The following is a 20,275-nucleotide window of genomic DNA, read 5'->3' on the forward strand; positions in this document are numbered from 1 at the left end:
AATTGAAATACTACTTTCACAGATGACAGTGTACATCAAATATTAACCACGTTGTATGTATGTAAATATACTTATCCAAATAATCAATTTAATAGGTGAACATTTCCTTACTGAATGTAAAAACACAGCGTGTTCTTTTCATAACTTGCACATTATATATTGCTTCATATTCATCTAATTTTAAGCTTGTCTGTCCTAAATCAATCATAAGTCATGGCCTCTGGAGTCTCCTGTGCACTGAAAAACAGATCCATCAACACCAACTGCATGAAATATGATTAAGAGTCTCATTACATGATTCTTCTGAGCAAGTTCTATACAAATTCTCAGAGAAAATGTCACATAACGTCAATCATTGAAAACTGAGCCTGCACTAATGCATCTGCTCAATGAAATCTATCTAAATATTTTTTTTTAAAAGCATTTGCCACACAACTAAAATGAATTCTGTAAAATGAAAATGTCAGCAATAAATCCCAATTTATGGGCAAATACAGTTAAAGAATTTAACAGAAGTGCAAAAAAAAAAAAAAAAAAAAAAAAAGCGACCCACAACAATACAAAAACAAATAAGCAGCAAAAAGCAAAAATACAATTTCATATGCAATACTGAAGGCTCACATGTTACTGTTGACAAAATAAGTACCACTGAGCCTCTGATGTTTCTTTCAGTATATCGATCAAAGAGTGATTCACTGCACCTTAAAGCATACCAAATCAATCATATACATAACACACTTTTTGGGATTTTTCAGTTAATACACAGATATTAATTTCTTAGAGACTATAGAAGCAAGTAATGATAATGGAAATAGATGAATGTAGAGAGCTACCCTACATTACCATTTATAGAAACTAAGGATGTGATTTGTGCACATTTGTTGGGCACTGCTCAGCAAGAACAAAGCAAGTTTCTGGGTTGTAACAAGACACAGTCTTTACTCTCAGTCAAAATAACCAAAACAGAAGCATTCTGTTGCTAACAAGTTACATGTTATATTTTTGTCTGAATCTGTATTGAATAGAATATTGAATAAAATTGAATAGAATATATATAGAATAAATATTGAATAGAATATTGAATAATATATTGAGGTAGTTCTACTTTTAATAGTCAGTATACTGTTTTTTTTCCCTAACTTTTGTTCAGATGCACTACCAAGATTTGATATACAAGGAGAAGGGTAGACAGTAGCATACTATTCCTAGTGAATTGATATATCATCACTAATAAGACTTATATTGAAAAGTGGCTAAAGTTATGCTGTAGAAACAAAATAATTCTTCAATTTTTATGTGCAATCTCACATCATAAACAAACAAACAAAAAAAGTAAACTACCACAACTACAGAAACCTTAACAGTTCCAATGTTTCATAAGAAATAAGTCATTATAGTTGATCCTGAATGCCAAAATTATTTTCACTGTGGTAGAAGAAAGAAAACTGAAATGCAAGGAGGACCACACCATGCAATGCACTGCTGAAATCTGCAGTAATGCATAGCCTGTCCTAACATTAGTTGTTCTTCAACAGGCCTGCTGTTTGGAACAGAAAAGGAGCAGCATAACTGAAAACCAATTTTATCCAGCATCTCCAGTTAAGCATAGGAAAGTATGAGTCATATTTGCAAATTTTGGTTTAAATTGGTTTAATGCTTTACAGCAAATGCATAAGCCTATTGTTCCTTTGATGATTTTAGCAAGCGATATCAAAATCAAGCCCAAAATAAAACTGAAATAAAAGCCAGCTCTTGAGTTAGCACTAACTACCACAATGTGTTTCATGTAGGACACCTTGAAGAGGGGCTAAAATTAAAAGTGTACTTCATACATCAAGACGTTTCCCACCTCAACGTATGTCAGCCATAACTTAAGAACTGTACAGGAAAATTTCATGTAAAAGAACTGGAGTAACATAATGTTAGTTATTACAATTAGCTTTTTAAGAAGGTAGTCACTATGTGACGTGTCATTAGACACTGAAATCCAAAAGTGCCAAGCAATAGTAAACTGCAACAATTATCTTCTACCTTCTACTTGAAGACTAAATGCAAAAGTATATTTGATATGTAAGAAGCCTAATGTCATAATCTAAGATGGTTCATTTTATTAATATTTGTAGTTACATACTTCCATATCTGGCCCATTTTATAAAGGGTTGAACTAGATATTGTTCACATCTTGTCAAAAAGAAACTTGTTTTTCCGTTAATGATTATAAACATATTATAGCTATAGCATGAATTTGCTAAAGAAGGTCCCATAGCTTCCATTGACTATTTGATACAAAATCTGAAAAATAAAACCAGCTCACTGAAGATTTTTTCTTTTACTTTCCACATCAGTTAATGAGAAAACCTACAATAGTAATTAAACATTAATTATTTGTCTTGACTAATTAAGCTTCTGTTATCAGTACAGTTATTTGTGACAGCAGCTTTCATCCTCAGCTGAGCTTTGCCCTCCATCAGCTATCTCCTCTGGAACAAATACCTCCATAAAAATCATCTTCAAATCAAACTCTGGAAAGGTAGATACTTAAATATCATGTTTGAGAGATTCTAAAAACATAGATGTGTCCTAATATTAAGCAACACTGACTTCAAATGAGTATTACGTACATTTGTAACCTCCTTTCAAAGGTGATACACTATTAACCTTGGAAGACCAGGTTTTTATTTCAACCATAGCTGAAAATGTCCTATACATCTGTATGACTGTAAACAGTTTATTAGACTGAGTTTCATGTGATCACAAACATGTAAAATTGTTTTTATACATATGAAAGTAATACTGGTACAGGGGATGAGCTCCAACCTTTAGTGTTCCACAAAGCTAATTTCCAGAAAACCTTTTGACAAAATTATTCAAAGGCCTTTAAAAATGAAGATAGCAAAAGAAAAAAAAGAAAAAGAAAAAAAAAGAGAAAGAGAAAGAGAAAGAGAAAGAGAAAGAGAAAGAGAAAGAGAAAGAGAAAGAGAAAGAGAAAAAAGAGAGGTCTTTGCCTGGATAAATGAGCAACTGAAGTTGGAGAGAGAGAAAAAAAAAAAAAAAGCAATCCACATGAGAAGAAGAACAGGCCAATTTTCACAAGGGAGCAATGATTCCAGTGGAGCATCTCAATCTTGCATATCTAACACATACAGAGACAGTCTGAAAAAGAGTGAGACCAGTGAGGCTACAAAGCCTACTGAGACAAAACTATTCCAGTAAGTAAGGACACAAGCAAAATCTGATTAATTATTAAAATATTGTACAATATGAGTGACTGGACTGGACTAAATAATAGCATGAAAAATTCAATGTAGAGTGACACACATGAGAAAAACATCCTAAGTTTGGAAATGATGGCTTCCCAACCTATTCTTCCAGCTCAAAAGAGAAGTCTTAGAGTATGTGTGTTTCACAAAAGCATCAGTTCAGTTCTGAGCAATGGTTAAAGAAAAAAAAGGTAATCAAAACTTGAATGTTTTTAGGCAAGAGAAAACAAAATGGAAAACAACCTGATACTCATGCAGAAGCCAATGCTTTGCCTACCACTGCATGTAATTCTGTTACCCTCATCTCACAAAAGATACAGTATAGCTGGAAAATACTGAAAGAAGGGCAAAAGTAAAATCAAGAATAGGGAACAGCTTCCATTTGAGTATCATCTGAGTAAGTGAGAAGTTCCCAACTTGGAAAAGAGACTACTTAGTGCTGTGAACACCTAGGAAATGATGGTTTATCATCTTAACCAAAAGAAGAAAAATACAATAAAACTTATAGAAGTCTGATTCAAAACTAATGCTATGGATCACTTGTCAGAACATGCAGAAGATGACTATCTTACATAGAATCAATGGGAAACAGCATAAAAGCTTAGATGAGACCAGTATTCAGGGTTACTGAATAGACAGAAATCACATTCCCCATTAGAAATGCCTGAGTTAAACACAACTGAAGAGTTCTCAGGGATGCATTAAGTTCAGCCTGCTTTCATTCTTTTTCTGTAAGTATCACGATAGCTACTACTAAAGTAGCCAACAGTCTGACACAGCAGGGCCATTCTTATGTTCTCATTCAATGCTGTTCATGGTATCTCCTTCTTTTGAGCCATTAGCTACAAAAAAGAGACTACTGAATTCAATGGTCACTTGTACATTAGGTCATCCAGTAAGAGTACATTGAGACTTAGTGAGGTTTCAGAGGTCTAAGTTTGAATATGGGTTGTCTTAGGCAGATTAACTCCTGATGTAGATAAGCAACCAGTAACATTTTTGTTCAGGACAGTCAAACGTAGAGGTTCCACTGCTTAAATCCAGACTTTTATTAAATGAAGGCCTACAGTGACATGAATTCAACTAGCTGACACTGTATTTCAGGCTACTAAAATGAAGTTAACATGGTGCAAAAAAAAAGTTCTAATAACAATGAAGCAATCAATTTTTATTATTTTTATTTTTTAAAGAAAGATAATTTCCTCTAAAACTTCTAACAAGGATAATGTGCAACACAAAAGGCAAAATCATGTGCAGTGTGATGGACTTCTAGAACAAATGAAGATGAATGCAAGAAATTTCCACCCCATGTGCACTCTATAAGATGTAGATCATGTTTTTAGCTCTTCAGCGATCTTGTCTCTTTCTTTGGATATTTCTCATAGTATGTCAGTCTTATTCACTGAAGCTAAGAGTGACATGCTGCCCAAATAATACCCTCAGGTGGTTTGAACACAAGGTGTTTTCAGCTTTGCTACACCCACAGAATAATAGCTTTAATTTCTCCTGAGGTTGTGAAGGAAGATACTAATGGAGACTGAAAAAAAATAGGAACTGTCTATTGTATCCAACAACATTCTAAGATAGAAGATTTCTTCACCAGAACATAGGGATGCAGAATAAAATAGGTATGAAACACTTCCTGCTCCAATAATTTGGCTTTCCACTGTCAGACACGATAGCAACACACAAGAGGCAGTGGAGTCCACCTTCAGGATGCTTGCCATAGAAGCGCTGTAAAATTGAACAGAGAGCACAGGGAAGCAAAGGAAAAGTCTTCTGTCCTTTTAAATAGAGGAAAGTCATCAATTGCACTGGTACCAATCACCAGATGCTGTTATAATACTAATTTAATAAGAGACAGTGAGTTACAGTCTCTTATGGCCTACCTCACTAACTGTGAGGTTAATTCAGCCACACTTATTGTATAAGGAATTCAAAAAAGAAAAAAAAGAAATCAAGAAGATGACTCAGAGAACATGACACCGTGTTGCCTTCCATCCACCGGTGGCAGAATTGCAATTAATTCATTTTTGTACTATAAGAATTACAACAGAACCATACTTACTCTGACAATAATAATAACTGTTGGGAATTTGAAAACAGAATTCATAAAAGACTATTGTAAAGCTTGTGATAGTACCCACACTGCTGTGCTGTGGGAATTCTGTTTGCATCAATGGAAAACCACTTCAGAGCCCCACAGAGTAAAGAAGCACTAACTGCAAAGAAAAGGATGAATAAGGATGCTCTAGAATTGCATCTCCTTCCCTATTCTGTTACTTTAATATAGAATTAGGCTAACTTAGAATGTTGCATTTCATTAAGATGCTTGGGTTCAGCTTATAGATAAACAATAGGCATATAGGAACTCACTTTAACTCCTTATCCAAGCAGCAATATCGTTATAAGAGATAGAGTTATATTATTTGATTGAAGAACCAACAATAATTAAAACCAAGACGGTGAATTTAACAAAAAAATTTTACATGTTTGGGGAAAAAAGAATTAAGAGTAGTTTAGAAGAAGTCAGATGCCACAATGAATCCATGTGACTGAGATCTAACAAAGCTATGTTCAGTAATTAAAATAAATGAAATACTTCATTTTCTCAACTGTGCCATAATTTCCAACTGAGAAAATGAAAGGAAACTGATCTCAGGAAAAGTTTTTATATACAAGAAATACTTCTCAACTTACTCAGAAAGCTAATGTGAGGAGAATGGCCTCTTTTTGAACAAAAGTCTCAGTACTGAAGAGATGCTTCCTGAACCAAACAATTTATTTGATCCAATGTGAAGAGCTAACATTTTTAAAGATTACCTGGGTAAAGGATTTCTATATCAGCATCACTTCCAGGTTACAATAGCATGTCGTCAGTACTACAGGTCCTTAAATCTATCCCTAAGTGAGGGAGAGCCTTTTCCTCTTCCTGACTCACATAACAAGACCTCAGAAACAATTTTCTCCATACAATCAGAATTTGTTTATAAAAATAAGAGCAATCAACACTGCTACGTACACAGGAATATATATTCTGTTTAGAGAGATGAAAGACAGCACAGAAAAACTCTCTGAAAACAGATTTTTAACAATCAACTGTGACAGCTATAAATACCAAGAGAGTAAAGACAGTAAACAAAATTAGTATCCATTTGGTTAATTTCAAAGGATTCTCTTAAGAATTGAAAATGCTTACTGTGGAAAAAAAAGAAAAAGAAAAAAAAAACCAACACAGGATGCTACTGACATTTTATAATAGATTAGAGATATTAATAGAATTATTAGATTTCTGAGTATTCTAGTTAACTGATGTAATTGTTCATTCAGATAACATAAAAAATGTACATTTTTCTGAGACAAAAAAAAAAAATCAAGTCCTATAACTATAAACATCCCAAGTGAAAAATAAGGAAGGAGAAAAGAGTTATTTTGACCTAAAAAAACAATGTATTTTCTACAAGAAAAGCTTGAGCTTACATAATCACCTGCCAGCACTGAGAATGCCTACAAATGAAGTCAGGCAGCAACATTTCATTTTGCTCCCAGAGGGGAAAAAAGGAAAAAAAAAAAAAAAAAAAAATCTTTTATTTGGAAATTACTTATCTTGCTATAGCTATCAAAATGCACTCACTAACTCACTAACTCAAACTTCTTGTCTCACTTCAGTGTTTAGGATAGCCAGCTGGAGTCAGACGTTGCAAGTCCTTTTCGACTGAACTATTCTATTTTCAATTCTGGTATTTCAGCAGAGCCAAAACTACAAGATCAATTATACCAACTAGAAGAAAGGCTGGTATGCTACTATCCAAAAGATATTATGGTCAAATCCATTGTTTGTTGAAGGTCAGGTCCCTGTTTTGTCTTAAAAAAACAAATGAAGAATTTATCTGAGCCAAAGAAAAAAATGATAGTAAGACAATCTCTGACATTCACCACTTTTCTAAATACAATAGTTCTTACTCCCTCATCAGTTTCTAACAGGACATAGTCATCCTTCAAGTGTTAACAAATTTTCATTGTACTAAAACAAGTAAATAAGTCACAATTTGGTGAAAAAAAAATAAAATACTGCTTATCTGACTTGTTATTCTCAGAATAAGAAAGGACGATCTCAACAGTTGTTTAATTTAATTCAAAATAGACACAGAATGGGTAGAAAACCAGGATCTCTATGAAGCTAATATTCAGCCACTTGTAAAGATTATTTTATGAAACTGGTGAAAAAGAAAACAAAAACAAATACTTGTGTTGTCAGAGCCTTTTTGAGACCTGAGCACACACCTGAGGTAATCTATATAAAAATAAAAATTGAATAACAATCCCTCCAGATAGAACTGAAGGTAGGCTAGTATATTCATCAAAAGTATGAGCTACAGAATTCTGAAGCTACAGAAGGCAGGCTTGTCGTGTCACATTGATGTATACTGTTGTCATCTAAATTTTATTCAAGACAACTCCAACATCAAATGTTCTCAGAATCCTATCCCCTACAATCCTGAGCTTACATGAAAAAAATCTCTCAAAAATTAGTGAAATGTCAGTTCCTCACAGAAATGACTTCAGCATGGTTAGAAAATCTGCAAGGTTCTTCCAACATTCCTCCAAGAAAATCCAGGAAACACTAAAGGTAGAACTCCTCTTTATGTAATTTTAACAGCTAAAATTGAAGCAGTTAAATCTATTCTTTATGAACAGTGGATATAAACCTGGCACATCCAAATGGTGACTTAACTAATTCTATCTAAATCGTCTATACTTCTTCACCAATCTCTGGAGATGACAATCACTTCACTGACTTTGAATAAAAATTGGCATAATTCTCCTGATTCTTAGAAAATTAAGACCTAGATAGTACAAGTTAGGCAACATCTCCCCAGCTACAAAAACATCTATAATTCCAGTTCAAATTCACAACACTTAATCAACCCTTGCTCTATTCTAAATGATTAGAATCAGGAATATAGTATGTTGCTACTTTTTGCCATATTCCTACAAAGCATAAATCTAATTGCTTACTTTTTTAACAAAGCTTTTTGTCCATTAATAACCAAAATTATTTGGCTGAGTTCCATATTTATAGCTGATACTGAAAGTTTGAAAGTTTCTATTTGTTTTTCTTTCCTATCATGTGTATGTCCGTATGTAACAAAGTTGTAATACTTGATGCAAATAATCATGAATTTTATAAAGATTGAATTTTATTTTGTTCAGCATGGTACAGGAAACCATTCTCCCTCCAACATGGAGAGCAATTTTTAATATTACTATAAGAAATAAAAAAAATAATCTTTAGACTTACTCGAAAGTAGTCACTACAGGCTGCCAAGACTGCCTTATGTGCATGGAATTTCTGCTCTTCAGCAATAAGGGTGATATCACAAAGTATGCCATCACTTCTTTGTTGATTCAGGGCTGCCAGAACAGCATCATTATGGGAGCTCGACTGACAAAGCCTCTGACCTGTCAACATTTCTTGAACGCTGAGAGGGAAAGGAGGAAATATTTTGTAAGTAAACGTAGGAAAGCAATATGTAACAATTCTGAAAGCAATATATAACAATGTTTTCTAAGAATGTTTGATTTTTTTTTTGAAATAAAATTATGAAATCTATCAGGTAAAATCTTTACATGGCATACCCATTTCAAGAAAATCACAGTTTAGCAGTATTATAAAATCACATTACATACTTAAATAAAAATGTCAGCCATTATGATTTGCTGCACTGTATGTCAACTGAGCACAGAATTAACTCCAAACCATTTAAGAGTTAAATGAGAGGAATAAAGCCCTATGCGAATAAAGTGATAGAAAATCCAAATTGATGATTTGTGGAGTGTGCCTGAATGTAACCAGCCCTACTCAAAAGAATGAAGAGTCTTGATCTCAAGTGGCCTGTTTAAGTCTGACATTAAATTACTCAAAGTTTTCAGATTATTTGGGGTCATTAACATTTATAAAGCAGCATTTTTGTTGTTGTTGTTCTTTTATTTGTTTTAATAATGAAGCCTCCCACCACCTTTGAATATCAGACTGTACAAATGCAAGACTTCTGTGTCATCTAACCTAGGACTATCTGGTTTCAGCTTCCTTTCCAAAAGGAAGAGACAGTATAACTGCAGATGTATTTTTATATGCAAATACAGTCCTAAATAAAGATAGAAACAAACAAACAAATCTGCAGAGCCTCTTTGGGACAAAATAATGCAGTTCATCTGAAATCTGAGAGATTACAAATTTATATTGCCTGAGAAGTTAGTACCTTAGAGGAAATGATCTTACAGAGAGCCAATCCTGAATAACTCAATATTTAATTACAGGATAAATAAGCTAGCATCTTTCCACTAAAATCATGCAGTTCGCTACATACACAAGCTATGTCAGCAGCTGCGTGGCTGCTAAATTCTTCTTTCCCATCAACACTTACTATACTACCATACATCCCACTCCTGCACCTTTAGCTTTCACAAACTAATGCAGATCTGCCTTGTACACTGTTTGCTCTAATCTAATCTTAAAAAAAAACAAAAGCTAAGGTATTACAAAGGATAGCTGAAATGGAGTTACACGTTATACACACAACAGAACAACCTGTATATGAATTTCATACCCAGATATTTTAGTTTTCACGCATGGAGCTCTACATTTCAGAAGAATTCATTCAAATGAAACTTTGTCCTTAATTATTCTGTTTGAGGAATGCCACTGAAATGCTAATGGATAATTAACAAGAAATGTAACTTGTTAAAAAAAAAGGAAATTATTTCTAACAATTATGTCTCTTCTGTAATTTCTACAGTAAAATAACTGCATCAAACTACTGTTTTATGGAGGCAATGCTACCAGCTCAACTTCTGCACTGAAAAAATGAAGAGTAAACTAATAAAACTATTCTTTCTACAATCTTCAACAACAATAAAGAATCTGTAATGAGAGATTAACTATTAGTTTTGCTACTGAGTCCTGAAGAACTGCAGAATATGGTCTTCTCAACCTGATTTCCCTCTTCTGCATTAACTACAAAAACCTTTTTTTCTTCCTAGGAGAACAGAGAATATAATAACATTGGAAGATTAACTGTGTAAGCATTATAACCTTATTATACCTAGAGATGGTTTCTCTCTATTTCTGTTCAGAAGAGGAATGATACAATACCCTAGTAATATCAGGCAGACCACTGAGATCCCAGATCAGCCCCTGAGCATTAACTACTTTCCAAAATAGAACAGTGGTGAAACTACCAGCATATTAGAACAGAGCAAAGTTCCAAAGAAAAGCAACGGGATAAATAAATTCTGATGAAATGTTTTTTTTTTTTTTTTCCCTGACAGTGCTCTCAGAAACTAATTAAATCATAAATATCAAAGTCTCTGATGAGACAATGGGCAATACAAATAAACGAGAAAGTCTGGACTAGCAAGCAAATATGGATGACTAAGAGTCTGGAAGAAGGAGAAAGGCAAAATGAGAAATTCTGGAAGGCTGAAAGAATTTGAAAGAACTGAAAGATCAACATGTGTCCTGATTACTGGAACACTACAAACATTAAAAAATGATCACCGGGTACAATTTCATGTACATACATGTAAAACAGTAGTTGCTTTCACAATCAAAAATTTCAATTACAAACAAGACCATAGAAAAGATAATAGATGAAGAGACTGTGAGACCTAATAAAACTCTAACACGTTTCCCTTTGCTAGACATAAGTAGGAGCAAGAAAGCAATCTCTTGCAGATTATAATGTGAATAATGAGCAAAAAATATTAATTTCATATTTCACTGCTAACTTATGCTTTAGTAAACATCACACTAAATGGGAATGACTTACTATGTACTATTAAGTACTATACCTCAGGCACCTCTCAGATGGCATCTTTCAGTTTTGCTCTTCTGAACATCAAAGCTTACAATCCTGTAGAGAAAGCTGCAAGCATTCCAGCTAGAAAGAGAGAAAGGAGAGGCACATCAAAATTCAAAGCATACACAGCCTCATTCTTAAAGATTAATACTTTTAGGAGACGCAATTCAAAAGTGACTTTTTTTCAATTCTTCTTCTGCAGAAAGTTATATATCATATAGATTAGGTGCCTGTGAAATTGTATTGGCAAGATGGATTGTAGTCTGAAAGTGGCCTTTCTTCTAGTCTTCTCTAAGAACACACCTCAAGGGCAGCACTTGAGTCCTTTTTGCAAACTCAGAAAGGAGGATTACCTTAACAGGGTAGAAGAAGGGGAGGAAAGAAACGTTCCAATAACAATAAACAAAAAAACCCACAGTTTCTAGAGTAGGCCAGAAGTATCTACTACCACTTGCTTACTTATTTGAATAATAAGCAGCTATAAAAATCTTGCACCTATCATAGTACAATCTCACAGTCCTTTGTTGTGACTGAGAGGTTTGCCATACACCAGAACATGTTTTTTGACTACATTAATTTTTCCCGAAGACACAGCTGGAAGGCATAGAAGAGAGAGTTTATTATGTGTATTTGGAAAATGAACTTTCCTTTCCTCGTAGCAACCACTCTTGATCAGCTAATCAATACTGAAACACCATAGACACCTTCTGGAGTGTTACTCGTGAGACAAAGTCCAAATAATCCAGTTCTTTGCTTACTTGATTTGTCCCTAATGGTTTCCTTCGTATGCTGACTAGCAGCTTTACTTCAAAAACCACTGCACGAACTTCAGGTAGACTCCCTAAAAGATGTGTGAAGATAGAATTGAACCGTTGTCCATTTCTCAGATAACAAACAAGAAGCCACTGTGAAAACAATATTAATCCTGCTCACATTCTCCAGTTCACCATACAGACAAAACTACAGCTCCTGCTTGCCAGAGAGGCATCATAACATGTACTCTTCTGCAAGTGCTGTTGACTGTTCCACAGCAGTAGAAGAAACAAGTAGTAACTCTAGAGGCTGACAACTTTGTTAAAATGGATTTTCTTGAAGTCAACACACAGTACGTTCTTGAGAATTCCCTGTAGATTTCAAGTCCTTCCTCCAATCCACAGAAGGAGTAACAGCCACTCAGTTGAGATAAAATCATGTATTCAGTTGGGCACATCAGCCTAACTGGGCCCTTGAGGCTACTAAGCACTTTCTCTTAATTTCTGTCTCTATCTTGATCGAGAGACAACACTACAAGAAATACAGCTCAATAAAAAGTTAAAACTTCTCAATTAAAACACCCCTAATTTAAGCAGTTCACCTTCCTACCTACTGGCGCACAGTAAAAATGAGTATTCATGTAATGATGAATTCCCCTGAAAGAAGCACAGCTCAACTCACTTTTTTGTAAGCATAAGTGGAACAGTGAAAAAAATTAATACATTTTTCTTCCTCATCATCTCCAATTCAACATTTTTTAAAGTTAAGTCTTGATATTCAGGCTGAGAAAGCTGGAGATGTTCAGCTTGGAGAAGGCTCAAGGGAGATCCAATAATGGCCTTTCAGTATCTAAGGAAGGGCTGTAAGAAAGGAGGGGACTCTTCAGCACGGTCTGTTATGACAGGATGAGGGGAAATGGTATCAAACTAAAAGAGGGCAGATTTTGACAGATAAGGAAAAATATTTTCATAATAATGGTGGTGAGGCACTAAGTTGACCAGAGAGGCAGTGAATACTCCATCCTTGGAGACATTCAAGGTCAGGTGGACAGGACTCTGAGCAACCCGATCTAGCTGCAAGTGTCACTGTTTATTGCAGGGGAGCTGGACTAGACGATCTTTAAAGATCCCTTCCAACTCTAACGATTCTATGATTATATGAAATTCCTGGCAGATGCTAGGAAATCAACAAGACACCCAAATAGTTCAACACTAAGTTCAATATTTGCCTAAAAAATCTTCTCTAAATTCTGTCATACACTGCTTCTCCTATCAAATGCCTGTACATGTCTCAATATCTTTTATTTTTAAATCAACATTACACATACAAGAATACTCTAGCAGTATGTAAGTCATTTGATCAATAATGCATCATTTTTATTTAGCTATATAGCTTTGCTTAATGCAGCTTAAACATCTTAATCACTGGAAATTATTATTATTTTTTTTTAAAGGCATTTTCATATGTTGTACTGATATGCTGCGCAAGGACATTTTCAAAGTCCTTTTTACCAGGAGTATTTTTTTTCCTGTTTCAGACAGCTGGATCCATCTTTAAGTAAACTAACTTTCATTGGAGTACAAGGAAACTCTCTGTGTTTAGAATGTTTAAAATATATTATTGTCTTTCTACTTAACTTCTTTAAGTAATTAAATCGGTTTAAAAGATTAGTTTATACATTTAAGGATAAGACTTTCAGTTTAAATAGAAAAACTTTAATTCCACCTAAATCCTTCTGTTCTAGTGAAATACTCCATTGTGCTGGAAAGATTAACGGGAAAATATAGGCCAAACAGAAAACACTCACTTGATCTTAGGTTTGAGATACATCCTGAATGTTTTGTTATACTTTTTTTGCATACTATTTCTTTGAGACATTCACTTTTTACAGGGCTATCACTGTTGCTATTAGATTTCACAACTTTTTTTTTTCATTCGTTCACAACCTAAAAAAGTACAAAAGTTTTAAAACAGAGAACCTAGTAATGATCTGTAAAGCAAGTGTTGAAAGAACATAATAGTAATATAAAGGTTGACTTGAAGTTTTCCATGAAAGCACAGAATGTGTAAGGATTACAAAGATAAGCAGTACAAAATAAATGACATTGTCTAAGCAAATGAAAATGTGCCACACTAATGCACGAAAAGAAACGTTTACTCTGACATAGACTCAAGAAACAAGTTTTTCCATGTATTTTGCATCTTAACTTTACAATGCAGAAGAGTAAAAGGCAGCTTGATACTCAGGAATTATTGGAGCAATGTGCCACTTGGCTGCATCCACAGCACGTTGTCAGTGCAATGCAAGAGGCATTTGTCCAAAGACTTGTTTTAAAAAATAATCTTTATTCAGGCACTATTTCCTACTTTAACTTATTTGACAATAATATTGATTTGGAGATATTACATAAAGCAGTCTAAATACCTAAAGGTATTTAGTATATGCTATACACAGAAAGGTATTTATTAGCAGAATGCACGTGTCCTTTTTCAGAGAAAATCACTCATTTGGTTAAGTTGGTTTCATCTTGAGGAACCAATATCAATACAAAGTTTACACAGGACACTTTCAAGACATTTGTAGAATTTCAGTCACTCATTTCTTTCTGTAGAGATTTGTTGCATGAAAGAAAGCATTCATATTAATTCTTGAAACTACCTGCCAAAGAGAATACAAAATGGATTAAAGCATGGGGTTGGGTGGGGGGAGGCGTTTGAAATCAAAACTAAACTCACATTTAATCTAGTTTACCACTGATAGCAATTCAAATATTACAAAATCCACTATTTTCCTCCTAGATAACAAGCTTTTTTTTTTTCCCACTCATATATCCAATTTAACAGGATTTAAGCTGCATCCCAGGCTCCAGAACTAATTCTGTGCATAAACAAGTTCTGTATTTAGATTCATATGCCCCAAATGAACTGAGGCACATTCCTCTCTAAATTACATAATTAACCCTGCTGATATTCATTCACTTGAGATGGGTGGCGCCATGCTGAGCCCAGTCTGGGTTTAGGAGCATCTAAGGAGAAAAGAGGGCAACTAGCTATGAATAAGTCAGAAAGCACCAATTTGATGGATCTGTACAGATTAAGCAGGCTGTACATGTCACTGGCAAGTGACAAAATACTTTTGCAACAGCTCACTGCTATCTACATAGCTCTCATACCTAAACCTTCACTGTCACCAGAGGTGGCATCCCTCCTCTTCTGTTGATTGGCACTTGAAGAAGTGCTGAGAACCTTCGGTGATATCTTCAGGTAGAGTAAACAGCTACTGCTTCATACCTCAAGGCAGCCCCTGCTGTTTCTAAAAGACTCACATAGCAACAAAATGATCAGCTTCCTCTTCTTCCTTTTTTAACTCCTAACAAAGGATGAAGCAAGACACTTTGGGAACTGTAAAACCCTTTACATTCAGACCACTCAAAAAGGCTTTCACCCAGTTTATCACAAATAATGTTGCTTATAAACATATTTATTATTAACCTTTACAGAATAGCACTGTAATAGCCAAGCGTTACTCTGTCTATAGTTTAGATCCTTACTCAAATTGGTTCTGAATTTGTCTTTAAAGTACACTGGTTTTAGTAAGTCATATTAAATGAAGCTATACTTCATCTTCTTTCAGACACAGAATAAGAACTGTCATTGTCAAGTCTCTTCAGAAAAAAGACATATATATGATATTATTATTCAGAGAGAAAAAGGATCAGAACTCTGATAAATTGTGAAAAGGCAAACATTTGGAAACATTTGGAAACAAGAAAAAAAAGAACAAACTTAGACTTTTGAGTATGTTAATGCACTTCTCTTGCTTGCCCAGAAGACACTACTTTCCCCTTTAGCATCTTTGAGAACTGAAAGATTGTTCTGATTCCATACAAAAATTTTCAAGAACATCACAACTGTAAGGAAAACTGCCTCTGCCCAATGCTGTCAGTGACACTCTAGTCAACTGTGAGTTCTTCATCCATCCATTTAGACAGTGGCTTCCAAGAGAAAACATCCATAGTACAAAACATAACAAAAAAGTACCTCTTAGACTTAGCAAAAAGATACAATACCGAGGGAGAAAGAAAACTAAAACATTATACTCCTCTGATTAGCTACTATCTGTTTTCCTGTAAGACTGGACATGTCATTGCTATCTTTAGGCTGTCAGCTACCGCCAATTAGAATCATGAATTTTATTGTCTATCACTATTGAATTACCACAAATCATTAAGAGCTTAAATCATTACAATTTTAAATCACAAATATAAAATGAAATCACAGAGGTAAAGGATGTACATGCAGAACTACAACTTTATGTTCACATTCATATGCATATATATCTGAACACACCAGTATTCAAAACACTTCCTCTGAAGAGGCATTCAGATGAAAATAAATGCCAGGCTTATGGCTGTCTCTGTAACTTAAGGCTTATTTTATACACACTACTATTGGAGTGAGAGAGAGTGGCATGCTGCTGATAAAACCATATGCAGACAAAACTGAACACAGTATCATACTACACAAGAACAATGAAACAGTTTGCAGTTCCACACAAAGCCACGCATTTGGAGTTCAATAAATTCCAAGAAGTTGTTTTTTTTCCAAGATGTGTGTTAATGGGTTCACATTTTAGAAAAAAAAAGTGCACTATTACTGCATGTAATAGTGATACCATTCTGTATCACTACCTAGCTTTTCAAAGCCAGTTACTGTTTCTATCATTTAAGCTGTGATACTAATCATTTATCCAGCAGAAGGCCATTCTATAGAGTTGACCTATGTGTCATTATTAGAGAATGGCTGGGAGAACAACACTATAATTTATCTTCTCACCTTTCTAAAAAGCTGGGGAAAAAGTACACAAAGCTCTTTCAAAGTGAAGCAACTAAATCATACGTTCTGTCTGCAGCCATGATAAAGTGTGAAATCTCTATGGCATTTTAGTTTTAACGCACAGTACTGCTGGTACGAAACTGACAAAGTATGATTTCAAGACTTTTCCTGTAGAACCCACAAAGAGACAAGACAGGGAGACTTAGTAGTTTGTTATTGAATTTTCATCTGGAATTTCATTTGCATTAAGTGAATTTTTAAAAATAAACTAAAAATCTCATCTTTAAACCCAGGCACTTTTCTTCTGGGAAAAGTGACATGTCTGTTGCAAAATGTGGAAGACTCAAATGAGGTCAGAATGATTTATAGCACAGAGTAACAGAAACTCAACTTGAAAGACCATAATTATTTCTGCTGATAACTAGAGAAACTAATTTTGAAATGGGCACACAAGAATGAGGAGTGCTCTAAGATGCTGTCATCTTTATCAGTGACTCACTCAAATAAGCCTGAATTTTCAACTGTCACAACCACGAAGGTGCTTTTATTGAACACAGCAATCATTCTTCTTTAGAGTAATGAGAATCAAAAACAATTGGGTATGGCTTTAAAACCCCTTTAATCTACATATAGATATTTACATGACAGAGAGAGGCATACAGCACTGTAGGTAGTTGTATACTACAACCTTGGCAATTAGTCGACATGATTTTTTACTTCTTATATGTATGTTTGAAGTGTGATTATAATATTTTTAAGAAAAACAATTAAGTAAAGCATAAGTGATTTCTGGACCATAGACTGCCTTATGTAACTGAAGTTCTATTACCTTAATGGCATTTTCAATGAATCATAGAATCATAGAATTGGTCAGTTTGGAAAAGACCTTAAAGATCATCAAGTCCAACCACAACCTAACCATACTACCCTAACTAACAACCCTCCACTAAATCATGTCCCGGAGCACCACATCCAAGCAGTTTTTAAACACATCCAGGGATGGTGACTCAACCACCTGCCTGGGGAGCCTGTTCCAGAGCTTAACAACCCTTTCTGCAAAGAGGTTTTTCCTGATATCTAATCTAAACCTCCCCTAGAGCAACTTGAGTTCATTTCTCCTCGTCCTGTCACCTGTTGCCAGTGAGGAGAGGCCAACCCTCACTGTAATCCCTGATCAGGTATTTGCAGAGAGCAATAAGTCCCCTCAACCTCCTCTTCCCCAGACTAAACAGTCCCAGTTCCTTCAGATGCTCTTTATAGGGCATATTCTGCAAGCCCTTCACAAAGCTTGTTGCCCTTCTTTGGGCCTGCTTCAGCACTTCAGTGTCTTTTCTGTACTGAGATGCCCAAAACTGAACACAGTACTCGAGGTGAGGCCACACCATTGCCAAGTACAGGGGGGGATTAATTCCTTAGTCCTGCTCACCACTCCATTCCTGATACAAGCCAGGATGCCCATTGGCTTTCTTGGCCACCTGGGCACACTGCTGGCTCATATTCAGCCAAGTGTCCATCAGTACACCAATGAATTTGAGTACTGATTATTTCTTTCATTTATATTTACTTCAATAAAAGCGTAATTAATTTATATATCTCTTTGGGATTTATAATATTCCTTCATTATTTTTTTTATATAAAAAGTGCATTTAAAGATAAAAAGGCTGTAAATATCAGTAGCTAAGTAAGCATGATTTTAAGAACAGCATTCCATAGCTACAGGTGACAGAACTATACTTCAAGATAACCTATATCTCCAGGAGAGTGACCAAAATATTTCAAATAGTCTTTTTCCCCCTCAGAGTATATTTAAAATAGCACAAAATATTGTCTGTGTGTACTTTCAGCAGTACTACTACTACAAAAAAGGCTATTTTATCTTTAAATTAAATTATCTTGGAACATAAGAGTACAACAAATCAGCATTTTTCTGCACATCATATGAGTATTACAACAGGGTAACTATAGGCTGGAGATCATGTGAACCAGCTGCACTTGCTTCCATCAGTCTAATAGTACATGTTAATGTCAGAAAATTGTCTGTGAAGAAAATGGGAGGAATTTGTCTGCAGTCACAGGAAGAGAGGCCAAAGACCAGCTGGGAAGAACTGTAATTGCTGGGCAAGAAGGCTGCACGCTCAGTTCAGTAGTGAAGACTGGGAATGTACAGAGAAGAAAGCCAAAGGCAGAGATCTTAGACTCAAACTTGGTCATGAAAAATAAATAAATAAATAACTCCCAACAACCAACAAAGCAACCAACTAACCAAAACACACGCCCTCAAATTTTTAAAGAAAGCAGCCTAAAGAATCAATTGAAGTCCACTTCCTTTAGATTTTGGAATATAAATCAAGATCATCAGCTATCTTTTACATCTTCTTTGGAGAGAAGTTTTTGCACAACAGCTGCCTTAACTTTCTGCTGACTATGCTGGATTATAATGGATAATACCTGACAGTTTACTCAGCAGCAGAGCTTAGTGCCAATGGTTAGAATGGTTCTATTATTGTTTCATGCGACCAGCACAGTTCTTCTAGATTTGATATTTCAATTTACCATTTAAAAGTATTAAGAAGTTAAGCCTCCAAAAAGTTAAAAACAGTAGAAAAGATAGGAAGCTAAGTGCTCCTGTGCTCAAAAGGAGATTGTGTATCATCATCTAACTATAAGGAAAAGTGATTTTTCTAACTCAAATACTTCCTAACATAGGAACTCTGTATTTTTATTAAGCAAAACAAAATAACACCACACAAATCTAAGTAGAATTATTTCATATGGCTTAAGTTTGTGTTAAAAATAAAGCCAATGAGTGGCTCCTGTAAGTCTGGTTAATGCCATTGCAGCATAAACTTGTATTACAGGAATACTTGCAAGCTGCTTTAAGTATAAAAGAAATTTTCACATGTGGCTTTCAGTATTATTCACTTCTAATTGACTTACAATTTTAAGTAGGGGTGCCAGAACCCAAACTTAGCTAGAGCTCTGAAGTAGACTCATTTAATTTGGACTCTTTCTTTATAATGAAATCGGAGTGATTAAAAACACTTTTATACTGAAAAGACATTTTATTAAAGTATTAAGGAATCTAATTTGAAAGAGAAAATCCAAACTACAATGAGTCAATCAGAATAAATAACAAAATAGTAAAATTTCATTCCAAAAATTTTTCTCACCCACCTTGTGGCAGACTGTCCTAATCATTACTGTTTCCTAATATATAACTTATATCAGAATGTTATAATCTGACAGGACCTACAAGATAGATTGATACCTGACTTTGTTTCTTTCTAGGAAAAGAGACAACTGTGAGATTTATTTTTCCAGAGGTTACTCACACTATCAGTTGTATATATATGAATATATTAACACCGTCATAGTAAAACACACAGTGATAACTTCAAAGATCATTAAGTATGTTGAAATTCCATGCCGTAAGACCTTATCAGAGGGAATACAAGATAACGGAGGTTTACAGAAGTTATTTTCAATGCTTCTTGCTACATACTGTCTCAAAATTGTGATCCTGGTTACACAATATCATTCAGACTTTCATGACTACATCTGCAG

The 20,275-nt window shown here is 34.7% G+C and overlaps 1 protein-coding gene across 3 annotated transcripts in view; it reads right to left on the minus strand.

Annotated features, from left to right (window-relative positions):
* KLHL32 (kelch like family member 32) overlaps positions 1-20,275 on the minus strand; it is a 119,909-nt gene that overhangs the window by 83,748 nt on the left and 15,886 nt on the right. For 2 of the 3 annotated variants that reach the window (XM_085217610.1, XM_085217608.1), the window contains exons 2-3: positions 11,115-11,203; positions 8,563-8,743 (exon numbers count right to left, since the gene is read on the minus strand). In XM_085217610.1, the coding sequence (XP_085073736.1) occupies positions 8,563-8,743; positions 11,115-11,137 (204 nt within the window). In that variant the 5' untranslated portion in view covers positions 11,138-11,203. The remainder of the gene's footprint in view (positions 1-8,562; positions 8,744-11,114; positions 11,204-20,275) is intronic. The other variant, XM_085217609.1, reaches the window with a different exon arrangement.

Source organism: Meleagris gallopavo, chromosome 2 (assembly GCF_905368555.1).
Source record: "Meleagris gallopavo chromosome 2, MGAL_WU_HG_1.1, whole genome shotgun sequence".
NCBI lineage: Eukaryota > Metazoa > Chordata > Aves > Galliformes > Phasianidae > Meleagris > Meleagris gallopavo.